Source organism: Lutjanus erythropterus, chromosome 24, assembly GCF_056507025.1.
Source record: "Lutjanus erythropterus isolate fLutEry1 chromosome 24, fLutEry1.hap2, whole genome shotgun sequence".
Lineage (NCBI taxonomy): Eukaryota > Metazoa > Chordata > Actinopteri > Lutjaniformes > Lutjanidae > Lutjanus > Lutjanus erythropterus.
In genome coordinates this window covers 2,807,981-2,826,453 of record NC_139340.1, presented here as the reverse complement: position 1 = coordinate 2,826,453, position 18,473 = coordinate 2,807,981, and the positions used below count along the sequence as shown (strand labels likewise).

General features: G+C 40.2%; 1 protein-coding gene across 2 annotated transcripts in view; it reads left to right on the top strand.

Moving 5' to 3' along the window:
- Nucleotides 1-18,064, top strand: part of ahr1b (aryl hydrocarbon receptor 1b) — a 41,051-nt gene extending 22,987 nt beyond the window's left edge. The window contains exons 7-13 of one of the 2 annotated variants that reach the window (XM_084713339.1): nt 243-448; nt 538-647; nt 3,439-3,580; nt 4,814-5,595; nt 6,451-7,067; nt 13,372-13,563; nt 17,919-18,064. In XM_084713339.1, the coding sequence (XP_084569465.1) occupies nt 243-448; nt 538-647; nt 3,439-3,580; nt 4,814-5,595; nt 6,451-7,067; nt 13,372-13,530 (2,016 nt within the window). In that variant the 3' untranslated portion in view covers nt 13,531-13,563; nt 17,919-18,064. Of the gene's footprint in view, nt 1-242; nt 449-537; nt 648-3,438; nt 3,581-4,813; nt 5,596-6,450; nt 7,068-13,371; nt 13,758-17,918 lie in introns of those variants that run through there. The other variant, XM_084713338.1, reaches the window with a different exon arrangement.
- The last annotated feature ends 409 nt before the right edge of the window (nt 18,065-18,473 follow it).

Sequence of the window (18,473 nt, the reverse complement as noted above, 5' to 3'; positions counted from 1 at the left end):
TGAAACCAGTATGTTTACAGTGTAGTGAAGTGGTATTGCTCTCTACATTACCCAACAGGATAAATAAGACTAATGTTGCTCGACAGGGAGAGAAGCAGCAGCACTCACTCGTCTGCTCAGGAAGCTTGATGCTAAAGGTCTCAGAGGGAAATGAATCGGAAGAAGGAAAAGGATTCACAGCCCTCTCTTTTCATCGTATTTGTGATTTATTGATATGATTTCTGTTTGTGCTCTCCTCTCAGGCGCTGAACATCCAGGGTCGACTCAAGTTCCTCCACGGTCAAAGCCGTCAGCAGTGTGACAGTGAGGGTAGTTCCCCGCCTCAGCTTGCCCTGTTCGCCATCGCCACGCCCCTCCAGCCTCCAGCCATCCTAGAAATCAGGACGAGGAACATGATCTTCAGGACCAAACACAAGCTCGACTTCACACCCATGGCCTGTGACGCAAAGTATATGCTGATAAAATCTTGTTTGTTTATTTATCTCAGTGTGTGTGTGGATATGTTTGTAATTCTTGTGTTATCTGCTGGACTTTCAGGGGTAAAATTGTTCTGGGATACACCGAGGCGGAGCTGAGAGTTCGAGGATCGGGTTACCAGTTCATTCATGCTGCCGACATGCTGTATTGTGCCGAAAATCACGTCCGAAGTAAGTCTCAGCTGTTCGCAGTCTGTACGGTTTGTTGGGCAATGCAGCTAAGCTTCAACTGCTTTAATGGAGCTTTTCAAAGACCAAAATGGGTCTGCTGGGTGTTCCTTCATTTAAAATAAATAATGATGAAAAACACTTTCTGCTATGGTAATCAAATACATTTCATTTAAGTGGCAAAAAAGGTGTTTAGAACAAAAAAAATGTGTCCTCAGTTGCTATCTTTCTTTTTTTGATTTATATGTGTACTTGCACCTGTTTTTGCTGTTAAAGGGACAGCTTACCCCAAAATCAAAAAGTCATTTATTCTCTTACAGTCCATCTTGACGTAGAGTCTCTGGGTCTTCCCTCAGACAAAGCTTGGAAAAAAAATTATTTATGCTACGTACTTGTCTCTATGAAAACAGACATTAAATGAATAAAGAGATCTACAAAACTAGGCAACTCACAACAATGCTGTCTACATGGATAATTAGCACTACAGCTATGAGGAAAAATATGCAATTTTGATTTTAGGGTGAACTGTCCCTTTTTGAGTTTGTAAGTTTATCAAGTATACATATTGTTGTGGTTTACCACAAAGAGAATGGGTTTCTACCTGGGGATCATTGTCCCTTCACTCTTTGAATGACTGTTGCCCACGGCTAAATTGCACACTCAGATGAAGCGTGTTGACACATCAAACATCCAATCATCACTGGGTCTATTTTAGGCAATCTCAGGTCTGCTCACTCACAGACTGATGATAATTTGATCCAGCTGATTTATTGGCTTTTTGTAACATCACAAAAATGTGACTGTGCAGCTGCCCCCCATCTCTGATCAGTTTATATACTCAGAGTTAAAGTGTATTGACCCTGTCTCATGTTTGGCTCAACGTTACATTTGTAACACATGCAACAAACAAACAAACGTTGTGTGTGTACGCTGTTGATAGAGGAGATCTCCGAGCGAGAGTCAAGTGTCCTACTTAGCTCGTGTACCGAATGACCCGGTTAGTCGTAACCATGGCGCCCTCAACGCGCTGCTACCAGACACGCTCTCACACACAAAGACACATACTGTATGCATGTAGTCATGCATACAGAAACGGAAATACATGCATATGCATTTGGAAACATACGACACAGAGATACATACATGCTGAGCATACTCTGATGTGCTCTGATGCACGCAGCAGATGGGAGGACACGTTCTCCTAAACAACAGCAGAACCCACATCATAATAATAATACCACATACTGCTGTAAAACACTGAGAGCATGGATGCAATGTTTATAATAACGTTAATAAAACTACAATAGCAGCCATGTTTTTACTCCAGTATTTATGTACGTACATTACTTTTTCTTTTCTCCAGTCTTTTCACTTCATATGCATATTTACACATATTCATTAATAATAACATGGTATTCAATCCACCAGCCAGGGTTTCTGCAGTGTCAGTAGAGATGATTGGCCCCGTTGTACAGTACAGACATTTAGTCCTGTAATCCCTCAGATTATGAGGAAAGTAAAATGAAGCCATCGTGTCACTTTCGGTTCTGCTGACAGTAATACAGCTCGATGATTTTCAGGGAGAATGAACAAGCCAGGCTGTAAAGTAATGTTACAAGTCACAAACTCAATTGTTTTTGCTCCTTCATAACAAGAATCAGAGTTTGTCCACAAACATAAATATTACATTTCCTTCTAAAGGTCAGCAGCTCATGGCTCACTGCTAGAAATAAAATGCAGTATTGACTGTGAAACTACATATTCTAGAATGATTCTGTAGATGATGTAGATTGTAGATCAGACTAACAAGGATTTCTCAAATCTGTGCAGTAATTGTTTGTGTTTTATAGGTAATATTCCTACTTAAAGAGCTGTATTTAGATTTTTACTCTGTTTTTTTTCTGGACAGGGTGGCAAAACTTCTAAAATAGATCATTTTTTCAATTTAAACCCAGAATACTAATACCACTACACTAATAATATACATTTTGCTTGATTTTTTTCTGACTGCTCCATTCTGATCTAGACTAGATCCAGACTAGTCTAGTTCTAATGGTTTGGTTCTCTTCATTTCACCTAAACTTAAGTTAAAGGTAAAGTTAGTAGGAATTGTCTGAGCTGTTCAAAAATGCATCAGGACATTAAATACCAACATTTTGGGTTGGTGAAATGTCCCAAACAGCAAAACAATAAGAAAAAATAAAAATTGCAGATACAGCCAGCATCACACCCTTCTAGTGGGTCATAAGTGATAATTGAAAGGGGTTATTTCAAATGAGTCTATACATTTTTGTCTGTAGGAAAATGTTGCATATTATACCTTTAACTTGTTGTGGTTATGCGCTGACAATATGTTAGAAGTAGACAGTATTGATCGGCTGCTCCTCAACTGTTAAACTGGTCTACTGCTCTCAGCCAGTCTTTCTATTAGGAAACAACATTCCACTGGTTTGCACCTGAGACTGAGTTTCTCTATGAAGCTTGTTTAGAAATTAGAGAGCACAGAAACATGAGCTGCACCACAACTACACACACCCAACAGACACAACACTGAGCCATGGAGATGAGGGATTGGGTGTAGAGGTTGTATGTGTGTGCAGTGGGCTGCTTAAGTGTGTGCAAACAGGACTTGTAACATGTGCATGTAGCCAAAGTGAACATCAGCATGTAGTCTCCATCACGGCAGCACGCCCGGCTGAGCAAATGCAGTGTGAGTGTGTGCTCACTGCAGGGCGTGCAGAGCGTAAACAGCAGCGACACAGAGCCTCCAATGCCTTGTCTGATGTGATTGCAGTGATAAAGACGGGCGAGAGTGGCCTCACCGTCTTCAGGCTGCTCACCAAGGACAACCGGTGGAAGTGGGTCCAGGCCAACGCCAGGCTCGTCTACAAGAATGGCAAGCCGGACTACATCATCGCCACCCAGAGGCCGCTAGTGTAAGCAGATAATGACTCCAGCTTGATTTTTGAGTTTTAACTAATTTATCTGTTAAAGGAATAGTTCAGGATGTTTTTTGTAGGTTGGGTTGTATGAAGTACTTGTATGAGGTCAGAGGAGCTACAATACATGTCGGTGGACACGTCCCCAGTTTGGAGAAGCAGCGAGGGGCACCAGCACAGAAGCTAAGCTACTGCTGTGGAGCAGCAACAATACAAATAATTTTAATTATTTAAATAAGGTGCACCTAAAAAAATCTGTATCAGTTTAAGTGAACGCTAGATTTAGAATATTTTCACCAGTTTACCTGACCATCAGACAGCCTTTTCCAACAAGAAACTGCTATTACATACGGGGTTTGCATGGGTCTTTATAAAGCCTTAAGTCTACAGTCCAATAATCTGAATTTTAGGCCTTAAAATGTCCTAAGCACGATTTTGACAGGTCAAGTTTTGGGAATAATTTGTATTCATCAAGCTGAAACAATTACAAAGTGAACATGGAACCAATAACCACAAATGACCTTTAGGAGTGGAGAGGACCAGATGTCTTACATTTCACAATTTGGATTGGCCAATTTCATTTTCATTCAAGAGATGCATTAATATTAATCAATGTATTAATCATTGTTAAAACCTTCAGAAACCCTGTATGTAAGCCAAATATAGCTCTCTCCAAACTAACCAAACTCCATAGGCAAAACCAGTCATTTTACCTTCCAGAACAGGGGAGTCACTGGTCTATTACTGCTTCAATATGGCCTAGTTTGTTTGTGTTAGTGTGTGACTTTGCTTCTTTAAAAAAGTATTTTTGATCCACTGAAATCACACAGTAATGTAATTAAGCTAACAGACAGAGGCAGTGCTAGACTGACAACTCCAGTGCTCTGTGAGGTAAAATGACTGATTTCACCAATAGAGTTTTGGTTTGTTTGGAAAGAGCGATATTTTGCTTGTATCGCAGTGGTTTCCCATCAGAAAAGTCTGTTGCATGGCAAGGAAAATCAATGAAAATATTCTAAATACTATACTAATATTCTAAAGACATGTTTTGTTGCTGACCCTGTCGACAACAGTACATTGCATAGCTTCTGTATTGGTATTCCTTTCTGCTTCTGCAAATTGGGGGCTTACAGACTGTTGTCTACTATAGCTAATACACTGACTATCTCATACAACCCCACTTCACATAATCCAAAGTATCCCTTTAATTTCTTCGCTGTATTCCCACAGGGATGAGGAAGGAGGGGAACACCTGAGGAAGCGATCGATGCACCTTCCCTTCACCTTCGCCACTGGAGAGGCGATGCTCTACCAGACCGGTTATCCTCTGCACGGCTTCTCTGACTCCTTCCAGGGAAAATCCAAAGGCAGCAAGTCTAAGAAGGGCAAACTGGACAAGGACTCTTCAGACGACCTGGACCCAAAGTCCCTGCTGGGGGCGCTGATGAGCCAGGATGAGTCTGTGTACGTCTGTCAGCCAGACACGGAGCCCAGGATGTCCTACCACAGCAGCCTTTTCAGCGAGCAGCAAGCCAACAGCGGTTATGGCAGCTTATTAAGTGGAGACAGCTTGCATGTTGTGTCTAATGGGGAGACCGAGGGATGCAACAGCAAAGCATCAAGTTTTGACCCGCTGTTGTCCACTTTGGACTCTCTGTCCCTGGATGGAGAGGAGACATGCTCCAATAGTGAGCTCTTCAGTGCCCTGGAGAATCTGGGACTAAACGCTGAAGACCTGGAGCTCTTGCTGCTGGATGAGAGGATGATGCAGGTGGAGCTGGACCCCAACCACATCCCAACACTGAGCGACCTCCTCACCAACAACGAAATCCTCTCTTATATCCACGACTCGCTGGAAAATGGGACGGAGAGGGAGGAGCAAGGAGCTTTGACTCGCCCGCCAAACCAAGACTCAGCCCAAAGCCTCACACCTGCCATCCCTCCAGCTCCACCCAGCAGCAGGCAACCCATCATCCAGCTGTCGCAGCAGATGCAGCAACACATCAGTGCAGGTGAGCTCAGGGTTAAACAATTATCAATGCATCTTCATGCATCAAAATTCAAACATGTATCAAAGAAACAACTTTGTCATGTTACTGTCATCTGTATGTGTTAAGTTACTGATGATGACAGCCAACATTTCCTGATTGAGCTGTTTCATAATAAAAGTAACAACGTAACACATGACTTTTATTGTGAAGAATTTATAGGATGCTGCCATGCTGGTCTGATGAGCCAACCCGAGTCAAGCCAGGCCAGAAGAATTCTCATAGACAAATTGTGTCCCTCTGCAAATCATTATTATGTGACACTCACCTTAAAGCAGCTATATTTAGCATTTTAAGAATAACAATTTATCTATTTCTGAAAACAGTGTGAAAGGGGTCGTCCTACTGATGAACTTGGAGAACTCAGAGAATTATCACATGAATCTCCAGCTGTCCTCTGCTTTACAGAGCTTTATAGAAAGTTTCAGCTCATTGTTTAGCTTTCTGTTGCACAACTTTACTGCTTTGATTCACTCTCACCATTCCCATAGTGTTAAGTTTAGAGAAAAAGCTGTAAAAAGTCACTGTGCATGACCTAATCAGCAGCAAACAGCAGACAGACACAGTTAGAGACTAGCTGCTAAACACAATGGGGCATTTAGCAGCTACAGAGCCCAATATTTACCTTAGGAGTTGGTAGAGACTAAAAAATAAGCTTAAAAAATGAATATTGGGCTTGAATTCATCAGGTGACATAAACTCATATGCAAATGAATGATCATGTTGCTTTGTAATGGGTAGATGTGTAAATAAAAAGTTGTTTGCTAACAAACTTCACCATATCAGGAATCTAAGAGTCACTTGTTCCTCCACCCCTAGGTCAGCCAGTGAAAACTCAACAGATTCAGCCTGTCTGCCAGCCTGAAGCACTGGACACTAAGATTTTAACTGGGATTCCTAACGGTCAGTGGGTGGTGACGACAGAGAACCACCATCACCCCAACAACCACACCCATCACCACCCTCACCCCGTACTCAAAGCCCCACAGCTGAACGGTGAACACAAACACCTGAACTCGCTTCTGGACTCGAGTCAACAGTGGCATCTGCAGCAGGACCAGCACTTGCTCCACCTCCAGCCTCACCAGCAGCCTGACTTCCAGAATCAGCTCATACTCACAACAAATGGATCTTGCATCCCAAACGGACACGCAGCCTTCCCGCCGAATGTGGAGGTCGGACACATTGGTTACAGCATGAATGGTGTCACCACACCAGACGTTTGTCACTATCAGAGCGTGGTGTCCTACCAGCTGCAGGGTCACCAGAAACAGCAGCAGCAGCAGCAGCAGACTCAGTCATCGTGTTTGCCCCAGTGTCCCACTCAGAGCTCTGCACTGGAGTTACTGGGTCTGTCGCATCCACAGCATGGCCTGCCATCATTAGAGGCCTACAGCATGTTCAACACCACCACACAAGACTCCACCCACAGCAAGGTAAGAGACCAGGGAACTGGGGCAACTTGATGCACATGAGCAGCACAAGAGCTGCTCATCTGGGTACTTTGCCATTGCCTTTAGTGATTTTGATTCCAGGCGTTGGTCAATTTGACGCAATTTGAGCTCAAAAAAGGCAGAAGTACAGAAATCTTCCCTGTGAAATGATAACTCTTGTAACCCTGGAAGAGTCAGAGTAAGAAGCTGTCTGAGTTCAGGATCTTTAAGTGACATGTATGAAAATGCTTGCAGCATATTGTAGTTTATTTTCCTTCTAAACAAACATTTTGTCCTTCTGTTGTTAGAACATGTGGTTATTAAATATTGACATCTTAGAGTTAAATGCAGGATGACAATGATTCATAGATTTCATCAATCTGCAGTAACTCTGATTAAACACAGAGGTTAGAGGGTGTTGTTGTATTTATATGACATCCCCACAAAATATAGTCTCATGAAAATGGTAATGCTTCCCCACTCTTAACAGTCATCCTGAAAATGAATCTGCTAAGACCTTCTGTCTCGTGTCAGGCCTCTTCTGTCTTCCTCATTTCCTTCTTACCATCTGAAAATGACTAAAGCTGCCAGCTCTCCTCCAGACTGTTTGGTCTGGGAGCCAGACTCTTGATTCTCGCCCGCTGACAAGGCCTCAAGTCTGTGTTGGCCTCAAATATCAGTGAACGTCAACAAACCGAGGGCTGCAGAATCAACGAGCCCAGCCCTTCAACCCAGCGCTCTTCTTTCACTGTCATGGAAATGGATTTTTTTCTGAGTCAGCACACAGAGGCCGCGGGCTGGCATGGAGCTCAGTGTAAACTGTGATGATGCGACCAGACATGCCATGTAAATAAGACAAGGGGGAGATGGGTCAGAGCAGAGCAGTCTGAGAATAGAGTCGACTAGAATCTATCGCAGGAGAGTCTGTATGAGGGGAAGTTCTGCAGGGGGTTTGTTTTATTTGTGCTGGATGTTTAGATAGATTACAGTGTGTGCTTGTGCACTGAGCAGAGATAACCTTTACTTAAATATTGCTTACTTTTCCCTAATATGAAAGGGTAACTTCTGTTTTTTTTTCTTCCCATCCCATCCCATCTTAAAGGGACAGTTCTCCCCAAAATCAATAATGTGTGTGTGTGTGTGTGTGTGTGTGTGTGTGTGTGTGTGTGTGTGTGTGTGTGTGTGTGTGTGTGTTGTGAGCAGTTTCATGTAGGATTTTCTAGTAGAATTACTATATTATACTATATATAGAACTATATATATATACTTCTTGCTTTGAGCACCACAAGCCAAGTCCCATTTAGTCCCATTATGTTGGAGAGAAGACAGACATCTCTACCACTGATATCTCCAAAACTCTGCAGCTCATACCCAAAAAATCTAGATGGATAAATAGTGGGGTGAATTGTCCCTTTAAGTGACAACAACTGGTCCAGATTGTTACTCCAAGTGTCTGACAGCATTATGGAAAGGATTGCTATAGAGATAGAGCTTTTTGTTATAGAATAAGATATGTTTTGATTTAACCAGAAACAGTCAAACCAACCAGACCACCTTTACAAAATCAGTAATTTTATCATCTTAGAACACACTTTTAATTCATAGAGTTTGATGACTGTCGAGTCTGAATGAAGTGTGTTTTACAATGATAAAATAAAATTTCTGTAAATGGAGTCTGAAGTGCAAAGATTAAATTGCAGTTTTTCAGCTGACAGCTGCAGCAGTCTCGCTCAATACTGGACCAATTAAAAAAAAATGTCACTTCAACAAAAAAACATGGAAAAAAGGAGTCCAGGTTGAAAAATACATATTTAAATAGAGCAGACCTGGTAATGGTTTTAGTAATGACTTGACAGAAGATTAATCTGGAACTATTTTGATATCTGATTAATCATGTAGAAAAAAAACAGGAAAAAAATGACAAAAGTCCTCCAGATTCAGCTTCTCAAATATGAATATGCTGGTGGGTTTTTTAAAGCTACTGCGAGGAACTTTCACACTTTGTTGATTCTGGAGGCTCCTTTGGACAAAAGTGTGAGTGCTTCCCCCATAATAAGCACAAAATATAATGTCAGAAAATTAAATTATCCAAATAAAAATCTCCTCCTGCTTCATTTTGATCTCAGTGGTGACCATTAAGAATAAGTAAGAAAATGTAGAGGCATCAGTAATAAATTGGGACTGTTTCCTAACCAGTTAAAAACTACATGTAGTAGTTTTAAGTTAAAGTGAACAGATTTTTTTTTTACATTTTGGACTCTTTGTCCAATCAATTTTAAAGTGCCAGATTTGCGTTTGGCATATTTTGGTGTGCCTTTGTCTACCATATTTAGATTTTTCTGTTAACCAAATCATTGAGAACATAATCTATAGGAAAATCAATAAAGAAACAAATACCACATAAAATGTAGATTAAAAGAAACATTTTAAGAATGTCTGCTGTATAAGCCATTGTGCCAAAGTAATTGCAGGAATCTTGATGTTGGAACTCAGCGTAAACTCAGATCCCAATAACATTATTTTGGTTTGTTAATGAGACTGTATAATGTTCAGGGGAAGCAGGAATTCATCTTTAAAGTCCAACAAAGACTTTCCAGTAATGACAGAGCAACAAGGGCTGGGGAATGTCATCCTAAAAACGTTAATCAGTTAGAGTACAAAGAGGCATGTAGCTGGAGGTCTAGAGAAATTGCAATCGTAAAACATAACAAAGTAATGAGACGTCGCCAGTCAGCACCACCGGAGTTTGAAGCATGGTTTGAATCAGGTCTCAGGAGGCACCTTTTGGTTTTCTTTTCTGCTCCAGTAGAACAAATCTGCATTCTTAGCTTAGCTGTGAATATACTAAATCTAACATCTATATCTAAATCTAATGTCCCAGTCATTTAGGTTGAAATCGTTCTTGATGTTGGGAAGGTGGTGCGCAATGACACAAAACAGAAAAAGTAATCAATTTATCAATGAACCCCCTCAAATTCATTGTAACTTAAGTCACAAGATTTAAGGAGTAGAAAGTACAGATGTTTGATATTTCAGATGTCGGGAGTAAAAGTAAAAAGTTGTCAGAAAATTAAATACGCAAATTAAGTACAGATATCTGAAAAATCTACTTGAGTACAGTAACAAATATTTGTACTTAGTTACTTCCCGTCTCTGGATACAAACAAAAAGACCTGCTGTATCTTTTACACTTAAGTAACTAATATCTGTAGTAAGCCCTTATCGATCTTACAGGTTAAATTGGATGAATAATGACCTAAAAACTACAGAAAATCATCCATATAACATATTTATAATGTATTATGATACTTGCATGAAGTCGATGGTATAATGTGTCCAACAGTAATCAAATGGGCCATCTATTTTCTGAATCCCACATCATCAGCAGACTCTCCTCCATCTATTTTTCAGCATTATTGTTCCACAGCGTTCTGTTTTTTCAAGCATGAAGAGCATCGCTGGTGTTTAGAGCGAAAAACAAACTCATAGAATAACAAAGGAGATATAATGAAATATGAGAGAAAGGGCCGGCGAGAGGGGAAGAAAAGCAAAGAGGCAGTAGTGAGAAAGAGTACACTAATGAATAGAATAAGGTCGGGATGGGACATGGTCGGCCCCAGAGATGGCCCGACCCCGGCAGGCATCCATTCATCCCCGCCCCGTTCAGCCTCCACTGTTATTCTTCAGGGTCAGTGGCTGTCGCTGAAAGAAAAATACTGGCAGGCTGGCCAGTCAAGCATGAGCACTGCTGACCTACAATTTGACTGTCATCATTACCTAATGCTGTGAACGCAGGATGGAGGGGGAGGCAGGCAATGCAGTGAGGCTATTCTGAGCTCACATAGAAGCAGGACTCCACTCTACTGTAGTTTGATTTAGACTGCATCCTTATGCGAACAAAGTATACTGTCATCTGTATGAAGGTGCAGTGAAGCTGGAAGAAAATTTGTCTCCTGAAAAGCCTGAAAAAGGCTGATCATACTCCCAAAGAAAGGATAAGATGATGATTAAAAAAATGTTTACGATGAATACACGCCAGTGCAGCCTGACTCTCTGGATGCACACTGCTGGTGTAAGTCTGCCATTGGTTGCTTTTGTCAAGCAGCATCACACTGTCTGTTATCAACATTTTCAAAGTCCCTGGGAAATGAACAATCTCTGACCTACAACCCGCATGCTGAAAATGGAAAATTAACGCCTGGAACACTAATAACAGCTGTTAGCTTTTCTTTTGTAGTTATGCAGTCATTTTAATGCCAGAGCTTGCCTCCCAACGTGCAAAACAAGTCACTCCTTGACACTATTTGCTGCATCCTTGACAGAGAAATTAGTAACCAGGAACTCCCAAGAAAAGGGGGAACTTTAATGATAATAATAATAATAATCATAATCATAATCATAATCATAATAATTTTATTTTTAGAGCAAGGTGCTTCACAAAGGCAGCAAAATAAAACAGACAGTTTGGAAAGTCATCAGGTTTTAAAAGAAAACAAACTAATTCAGTGTAAAGTGGCAAGAGTAGAAAAATAAAAAAAACATTTTAAGAAATAAAAACGGCTCAAAACAGTTACAACTCAGTTGAATCAGGAAAGGCTCTTGGCTGACCTGATTTCCTCAGGCTGATTGTTCAAGCAGATTGTTCAAATCATGCAACTGGCAAGTAAATGTTTTTCTTTTACATTGCTTGTAGCAAAATTAGCATTCACTAGCCATTTATTTGGGGGTCAAGAGTTAATTTTGGACCCTGCTAACCAGATAGCAGACAAAGGCAGAAACCAAGAAAAAAGTGATGAAGTCAGGGAGCAGAAAGACACTTGAGTTAGTGTGACTGAGCAAGAAAAGAAAGACACTGACACCATAAACATGACTAATTACTCAGAAACACTTTGTATGACTAATGCTAACCAGTGAAGGGTAATAACAAGCAACGCTAATTCTAAATACACATCAAACACAGACCTTTTGACACAACTGACGTGTGAAAACAGACACTAGATACTAAACTCCCATCAGATTAACAGAGGCATACTGGATTAATGGTGTCTTACATAAACTAAACACAGGCAGTGTTACATCAGCTGTTAGACTGTGCAACTTCATAAAGGAAAAGGCTCAGGCATGGAAGTGTATTAAAGACTAATTTCTATATATTTTAAGAAGGTTAAGAAGTAGACCAAAGGAACTCATTCCTCTCTCTCAGTGATGACAGTTAAATATCAGTAATGTTGGTTAATGAGGATAAAATTTCAGTTTGAGTTGTGGCTCATTAGCATCAGCAAAATACCTAAATTGGATAGGAAAGAATTTGAGGACCTCTGTCAGTGCTAACTAGCTGACCAACAACCTAATCTGTTTAGACTCACTGTTGGGGATTACAGTCACGTTGATGTAAGTGATCACAACAGCTACAGACTGGAGGATACTCCTTCCTTCTCTTCCTCTCAGGTGTCTCTTTATGCTTCCTCTTATGTCAGTCCTTCCCTTCATCATTCTTCCTCTTCCTCCTGGTGTCTCTCAGGACTCCAGGACTGCTCACTGACCACCTGCTGCTTGCTGCTTACTGCCTGACCTGACCTGCTTCTAGTGATTAAGGCCAACAGTGACTCCACAACTACTGTACATAGAAAATATATTGAGGAGGTTTTGCTTTATGTTGCACCTGTGAATCCACCTGCAGGCTAAAGCTGGGACCTGTCAGCAAGCATAAACTAGACTCCCAAGAGATATCCAAGTGAAAAAATCCCACCAAAAGACACTAAAGAGTCACTAAACATGTCCAACATATATTGAACATTATCATAATAAACAACCAAACCAACCGAAAACGTGAAAAGAACTATATAGTACTGAATTGTGGAGTTAGACCACTTTGTTGTCGACGACTTCTGTGCTCAGGATTTTTTGGGCAGACCTGAAACATGTCTCAGTGACGTGCCGGAGCCATGGTCATAGGCCCTACGAACGACACCACCTCCCCCTCCCCTCACCTTCCATAACTGTCAGTTATGAATGTACCTGCAGTGACTCTCAGTCCAAGTCAGCCCATGTGAAAAAAACATCCTGTCACTGTCCTCTGGCAGCTCAGACATATCTGGACGTGTCCAATACAGCTACGAGTATCTGTGTTTCAGGTCATAGCTGTGTTCGACACTGAGAAAGCTGAGTGGACATGCCCCCAGTAGTATTGGATGGTTAATAACATGTTTTCATATGCAGAAACTGTGTGAGAAATAAGCTAAAATAACTTGATAAAATCACACCAGTGTTGTCCTTCAAATGTGACCACTTTCTTTGTGTTTTTCAGTTGGAGAACGGTTGCCTCCTCAGTGCCACGAACGCAGCATACATCCGGACATGTCTGATGCCAAATGGGAATGGAGTGGCGACAGGCGACATCCCCGTCTCCTGCCCAGACGGACTCTCCGCCCTGCAGGACCCCCAGAAATCTGGATTCTTCCTCTGAGAGAGTGAGGATATCAGAGGAGGCTGGAAAAGAGTAGGTACAGAAGTAAAAAAGAAAAAGGACAAACTCTGTTAGATATGAACACATCATTTTTTTAATAATTAGAGGGAAGAAGAAAGAAAGTACTGTATATCAGGTTCTCTTTGTTTCATACTTCTCAGAGAATTGACAAAGAAAAACAATATGAGGGGAAGGAATTATGTTTTATCTGTCCCACTGCGTATTATAATGTTCTATTCTAGTCTAGTCGTGCACTCAGAAAGATTCATTTTCATGTTTGGATAAATTTGTTGTCAGTTGGGTGTTTCCTGTTTGCTGACTCACAGAAAACTGATTGGATTTTTGCTCCCGAGCCAAAACTCATCACTTACTGATGTGTATATACACTATTAAAGTCCCGAAGAGAAGAGAAGAAGAAAAAGAAGAAGAAGACACTTGAGGCTGGTTACTTTAGGAAACTGGCTTCTTTGGTCTCTTAGTATCTCTGCACTACAAAATGTTAAACTCTAACACTGACTTAAGATAAATTCCAGTTCAGACAATCAATATGTTTCAGTATAATATGATAGAAAGCAGAGTTTCATCATTGGATTGTTCAGTTTGCTTCACATTACTGCTGGCTGTTTCCCAAAGCAGACTGTAGATTTTAAGGTTGTTTCCTACTTTGCAAGTAGCTGTTAAAATTATATTCAATATATTATCATCACAAGGTGCAAACACAGACATTCTAATCAGTTTTAATAACAAAAAACATAAGGAGAAAATGACTGAAAATATATCTTCTTTTTCTCAACACAGCTATAGCCATAGCTCCTTTCCAACGTACATTCAATCCTAATGTGTACATTATCTATAAATACAGGACCCCAATCAGATCTGACAGGCCAGGCACATCTGCTTTAAAGGGGATATGATGCCATTTACAAGCAAAACAATAAAACAGACTTTGAATAAAATTACAGATTTTTCTGGGTTGAGCATTGTAAGAAACATTTGGGATAATGCAAGTACACAAATCAGAAAAATATATGACATAGTTCTAGTCATTTTTTTGCCATTTTAATGCAGAAATGTTACATATGACATGTTTAAGTAAACTGTAACCAGTGGCTGCTTGGAACGTATGGAATATTCTAACTAAAATAATTATGGTCTGCTTTGGAAAAACGGTCTGCAGTTTTAATGACACAAGCCGAAACATGCAAAACCACAGACATGTTAAAATAACACATTTTTTAAAACTTTCCAACCAAGACAATTGTTACATGGGTATAAAAACAAGCTGCTTTCATCGGTGTACTGACCACCCGACATGTCTGCTTGTTTTTCCTGATTGTGAATCCTGCTTGGTCTGTGAAGTGTAGAGAGAACTTTTATACAAACAGCCTCGAGATTTGGACTGAACACACCAAGTTATTTAAACATCCGTATTTGTTTGTCACCTAGATGTAGAAACCAGTAGGGTTAGTCGATGTCGTCCGTTCTGGTGCTTTACATGTCAACAAAACAGCATTTCATTCTTATTGTTATTCTTCTTGTTGAGATGAGATTTAAACAGATGGTAAAAATCACAAAGGAAGAGTTTTTATTTATTCACGTCGTCATCGTCGTCGATCCTAATGCTGCATTTTAGCCTATTTGAGGTTTACAATGATGTTGTGCACTTACATGTACATTACAGACATAATCAGAGATGATCTGATTTGTCTGTCAGTGGCACTGAAATCAAACATGAAAAAGCATTTTCGTTTCCTGACCGGAGACAGTGTGAAAATCTCCCGTTAATGCCTTGTCTCGGCGGCCTCGGCCCGCCAGACTCCCGCTTTCTTTATCCTGCAGTCGTGTCGTGTGGGAAACACTGAGTGCTCTTACATGCACACAGTAATCCATTAAGGACCTAAATGTAAATAATAGATTACAACCGAAGGCCGAGGAGGAAGTGCATGTACGTATTTCTCAAGTTTTGTTTCCCTGTGATCACAAAGTGGTGATCTTTCTTTGTTTTCATATCTGGCCGTTGTGTTTGTGTGTTAAAATAAATCTAAAGTGAAAATCAGAAGCTTCCAAAATACTTCTTGATCAGTAGTTTATTAGCTGGAGACTCAAACCAAACCATGCTAGCCTGGCCAGATTTAACAGAGCTAACAGACACAAGCCTTCTAATGTACAGTCGTCCCAGTGGTTTTCATCCTTTGATGTGTTTTCCTTTACAGGACTGTGAAATGCTCAAATGCAGAAATGAGGCACTTTGAACATTTAGGGTGTGAACATGTCCTACTTCAGTCGTAGTATCAGAACAAACACTGTGACAGACGATACCATACACGCTGCTCCTTCACTGAGACTTTACTGCAGCTGTCTTCAAGACAGTTTTGAGTCTTTTTTGTTGTTGTTTTGTTTGAATGTTTTACAGTCAAACAAACTGCTCACCAGACTTCCTCTTGTAGCCTCTGAAGGTTAAACAACAACAGAATCGTAACCTGGACGCCTGAGAGCTGATGCTGCATTCATGTCATATCAGATTTACCCTAAACAACAGATTTACGTTTTTACTTCAACTGATGTAAAGGAAATTGTAATTGTAATCAATTCAGTTTCCTGAGACAGTGAGCCAGAGAGAGATGCACCATCATCAACCCACTTTGATTCTGCATCAGTCCACATCCTCCTCCTCAAACCCCCACAGAACAAATGCAGATGCAGTGGGATCTAACAAGTTTGTCTGGAGGTAAAGTTACTGCAGCTAGTAAGCTAGTGTCAGTTAGCCAGACATGCAAATGTTCATAGTTTGTGTCAGAGCAGATGAATGATTGATGATGATTGTGATTGTGTTTCACATTTTTGAGAGAATACAAAAAGATGCCACCATCCAGATTTATTAAACGTCAAGTGTCACTCTTCTCAGAGCCTCCTGCACACCTTCAACATGAAGAGAAATGGAAAGCTTGTCAGCTCTAGTTATGGTTGCTAAGCTATGATTGATTGACAGTTGCTGTTTGAAGGCAGGGCACAGCAAAGGGTCAGTTTTTTGAGAATGAGTACTTTTGATACTAAAGTAAATTCAGTTATTGCTTTGACTGAAGCTGAGGATCTGAATACTTCCTCTACCACTCCCAACTCACTGCTAAGAAGCACTACTGTAGCTCTACTGATAAACTTTTCGCAGGTGACACTAGGCAAACATGACAGGGAATGAAAGCTTTTCACCTATAACCCTACATATTTTAATATGTAAACTAGCTCAGCACTGAAATGACATGAACACAGTATCACTCACACTTAAAAGACCTAAAAGGTCAAAGAAAGCACGGAAGCTGGAGGGTGGATGACAGACTGGACAGCATTTAGCATTTAGCACCGACTCAGAAACCAAATGAGAAACATGTGAACACACGTGTGTCTGCAGTTGCTCCATTGTTGAATGTCTTGTGTAAAACTGTAAAGGCGTTTGAAAACATGAAGCTTTTATTTCACAACATAAAGGTGCTTAAAGGTGATTTGTCGATATTGGTAGCATTAGCTAATGATGACAAACGTCACAAAATGCATTTACAGATTTGTTTGTTTTCATTTTGTTTTTGCTAATTTTTTTGTAAACTGACATTTTCTTATAAAACAGATTATTTAAACCAGTTAGAGATCAAATGCTGTATGAAAGAAAAAAAGATTTATAAAGTGACAATCATTTTCCAAGGCGCTTTAAAAACACAAAAAATGGTTGTGTGTGTGTAAATAACTGTGTTTTTTAATGGTGTTGTTGCAAGCACTACTTTAAAATCACTTCTCTAACAAACTCTTTCTCCAGCACTGAAAGTAGTCTTGTAGAAAAAGGCATTTTATGACTCCATGTTGTATGAATATTGTTCCCAAGAGTCGTGTTTTATCTTTATGTTTGAAGACACTTTAGCTCAAAATAAAATGGTGCCATAACAGTAAGTCAGTCCATCGTTCAGTGTATGAAGAGATATTTCAGAACACTTTTACATAAAAATGTAAAACCTTTTTCCTGATTTTAACATTTTAAAATCCACTTTGTCCACCAGACAACATTTAAAATGACTGTTATTTAATTTTTTTTTCTTTGTATTTTCATTGTGTTATCAGCCATTTTGTCAGAGTTGGAGTCAAACTCCACTTTGGAACCAAACTCTCCATAAGCTGTTTCATTGTGGTTCATTTTTTTTAAAGGCACACAGACTTTATTTTGCTACTTTTATCACTGAAGGTCTTAGCTGTATGTAAACAAAATTTTTTTAAAAATGCAGTTTGTCTTCGAGCCGTGTGTTGAAATGTGCTCTTGGATCCTCGAAATAAAGGATTTTGTGCAATCACACTGAATTGCCTCCTCTTTTCGTTTCTCACTGTGCTAACGTCTTCTGTCTTTTCAGAGCCTGACATCCCTCATCTGTAGTTCCCCTCCTCACCTGTTCTCCCAGCAGTTTCCCATTCCCCAATCGACCCCTCAGGCAGCGTGCAGAGTAGCCAGCCAGACAAACTTACCTCCTGCTGAGTCTGCAGACAGCCATGACAGGAAGGTTGGGTAAGACATTCACAAGAAGTCAAATGAAAAATCTTTAGAAATGGGTAAAGGTTAATTAAAACAAGCAGGTTTTAACAGTTTTAACAATTCCTTCCCTTACTTCCTTTTTTCCTTGTCTACTCTTTGTGTACTTCCTCTTTTCCTTGTTTAATTCCTCAATTCTTTGTTTACTTTCCTTGTTTACTTCTTCTTTTCCTCATTTACTTCCTTGTTTCATTGTTTATGTCCTCATCTACTCAATTACTTCCTTGTGTACTTGCTTGTTTCCTTGTTTATTTCCTCTTCTCCTCATTTATGTCCTCTTTTCCGCTTTTACTTCCTCAATTCCTGGTGTATGTCCTCATTTACTTTCATCTTTCCTTGTTTAATTCCTTTGTCTTTGTTTCTGTCCTTGTTTCCTTGT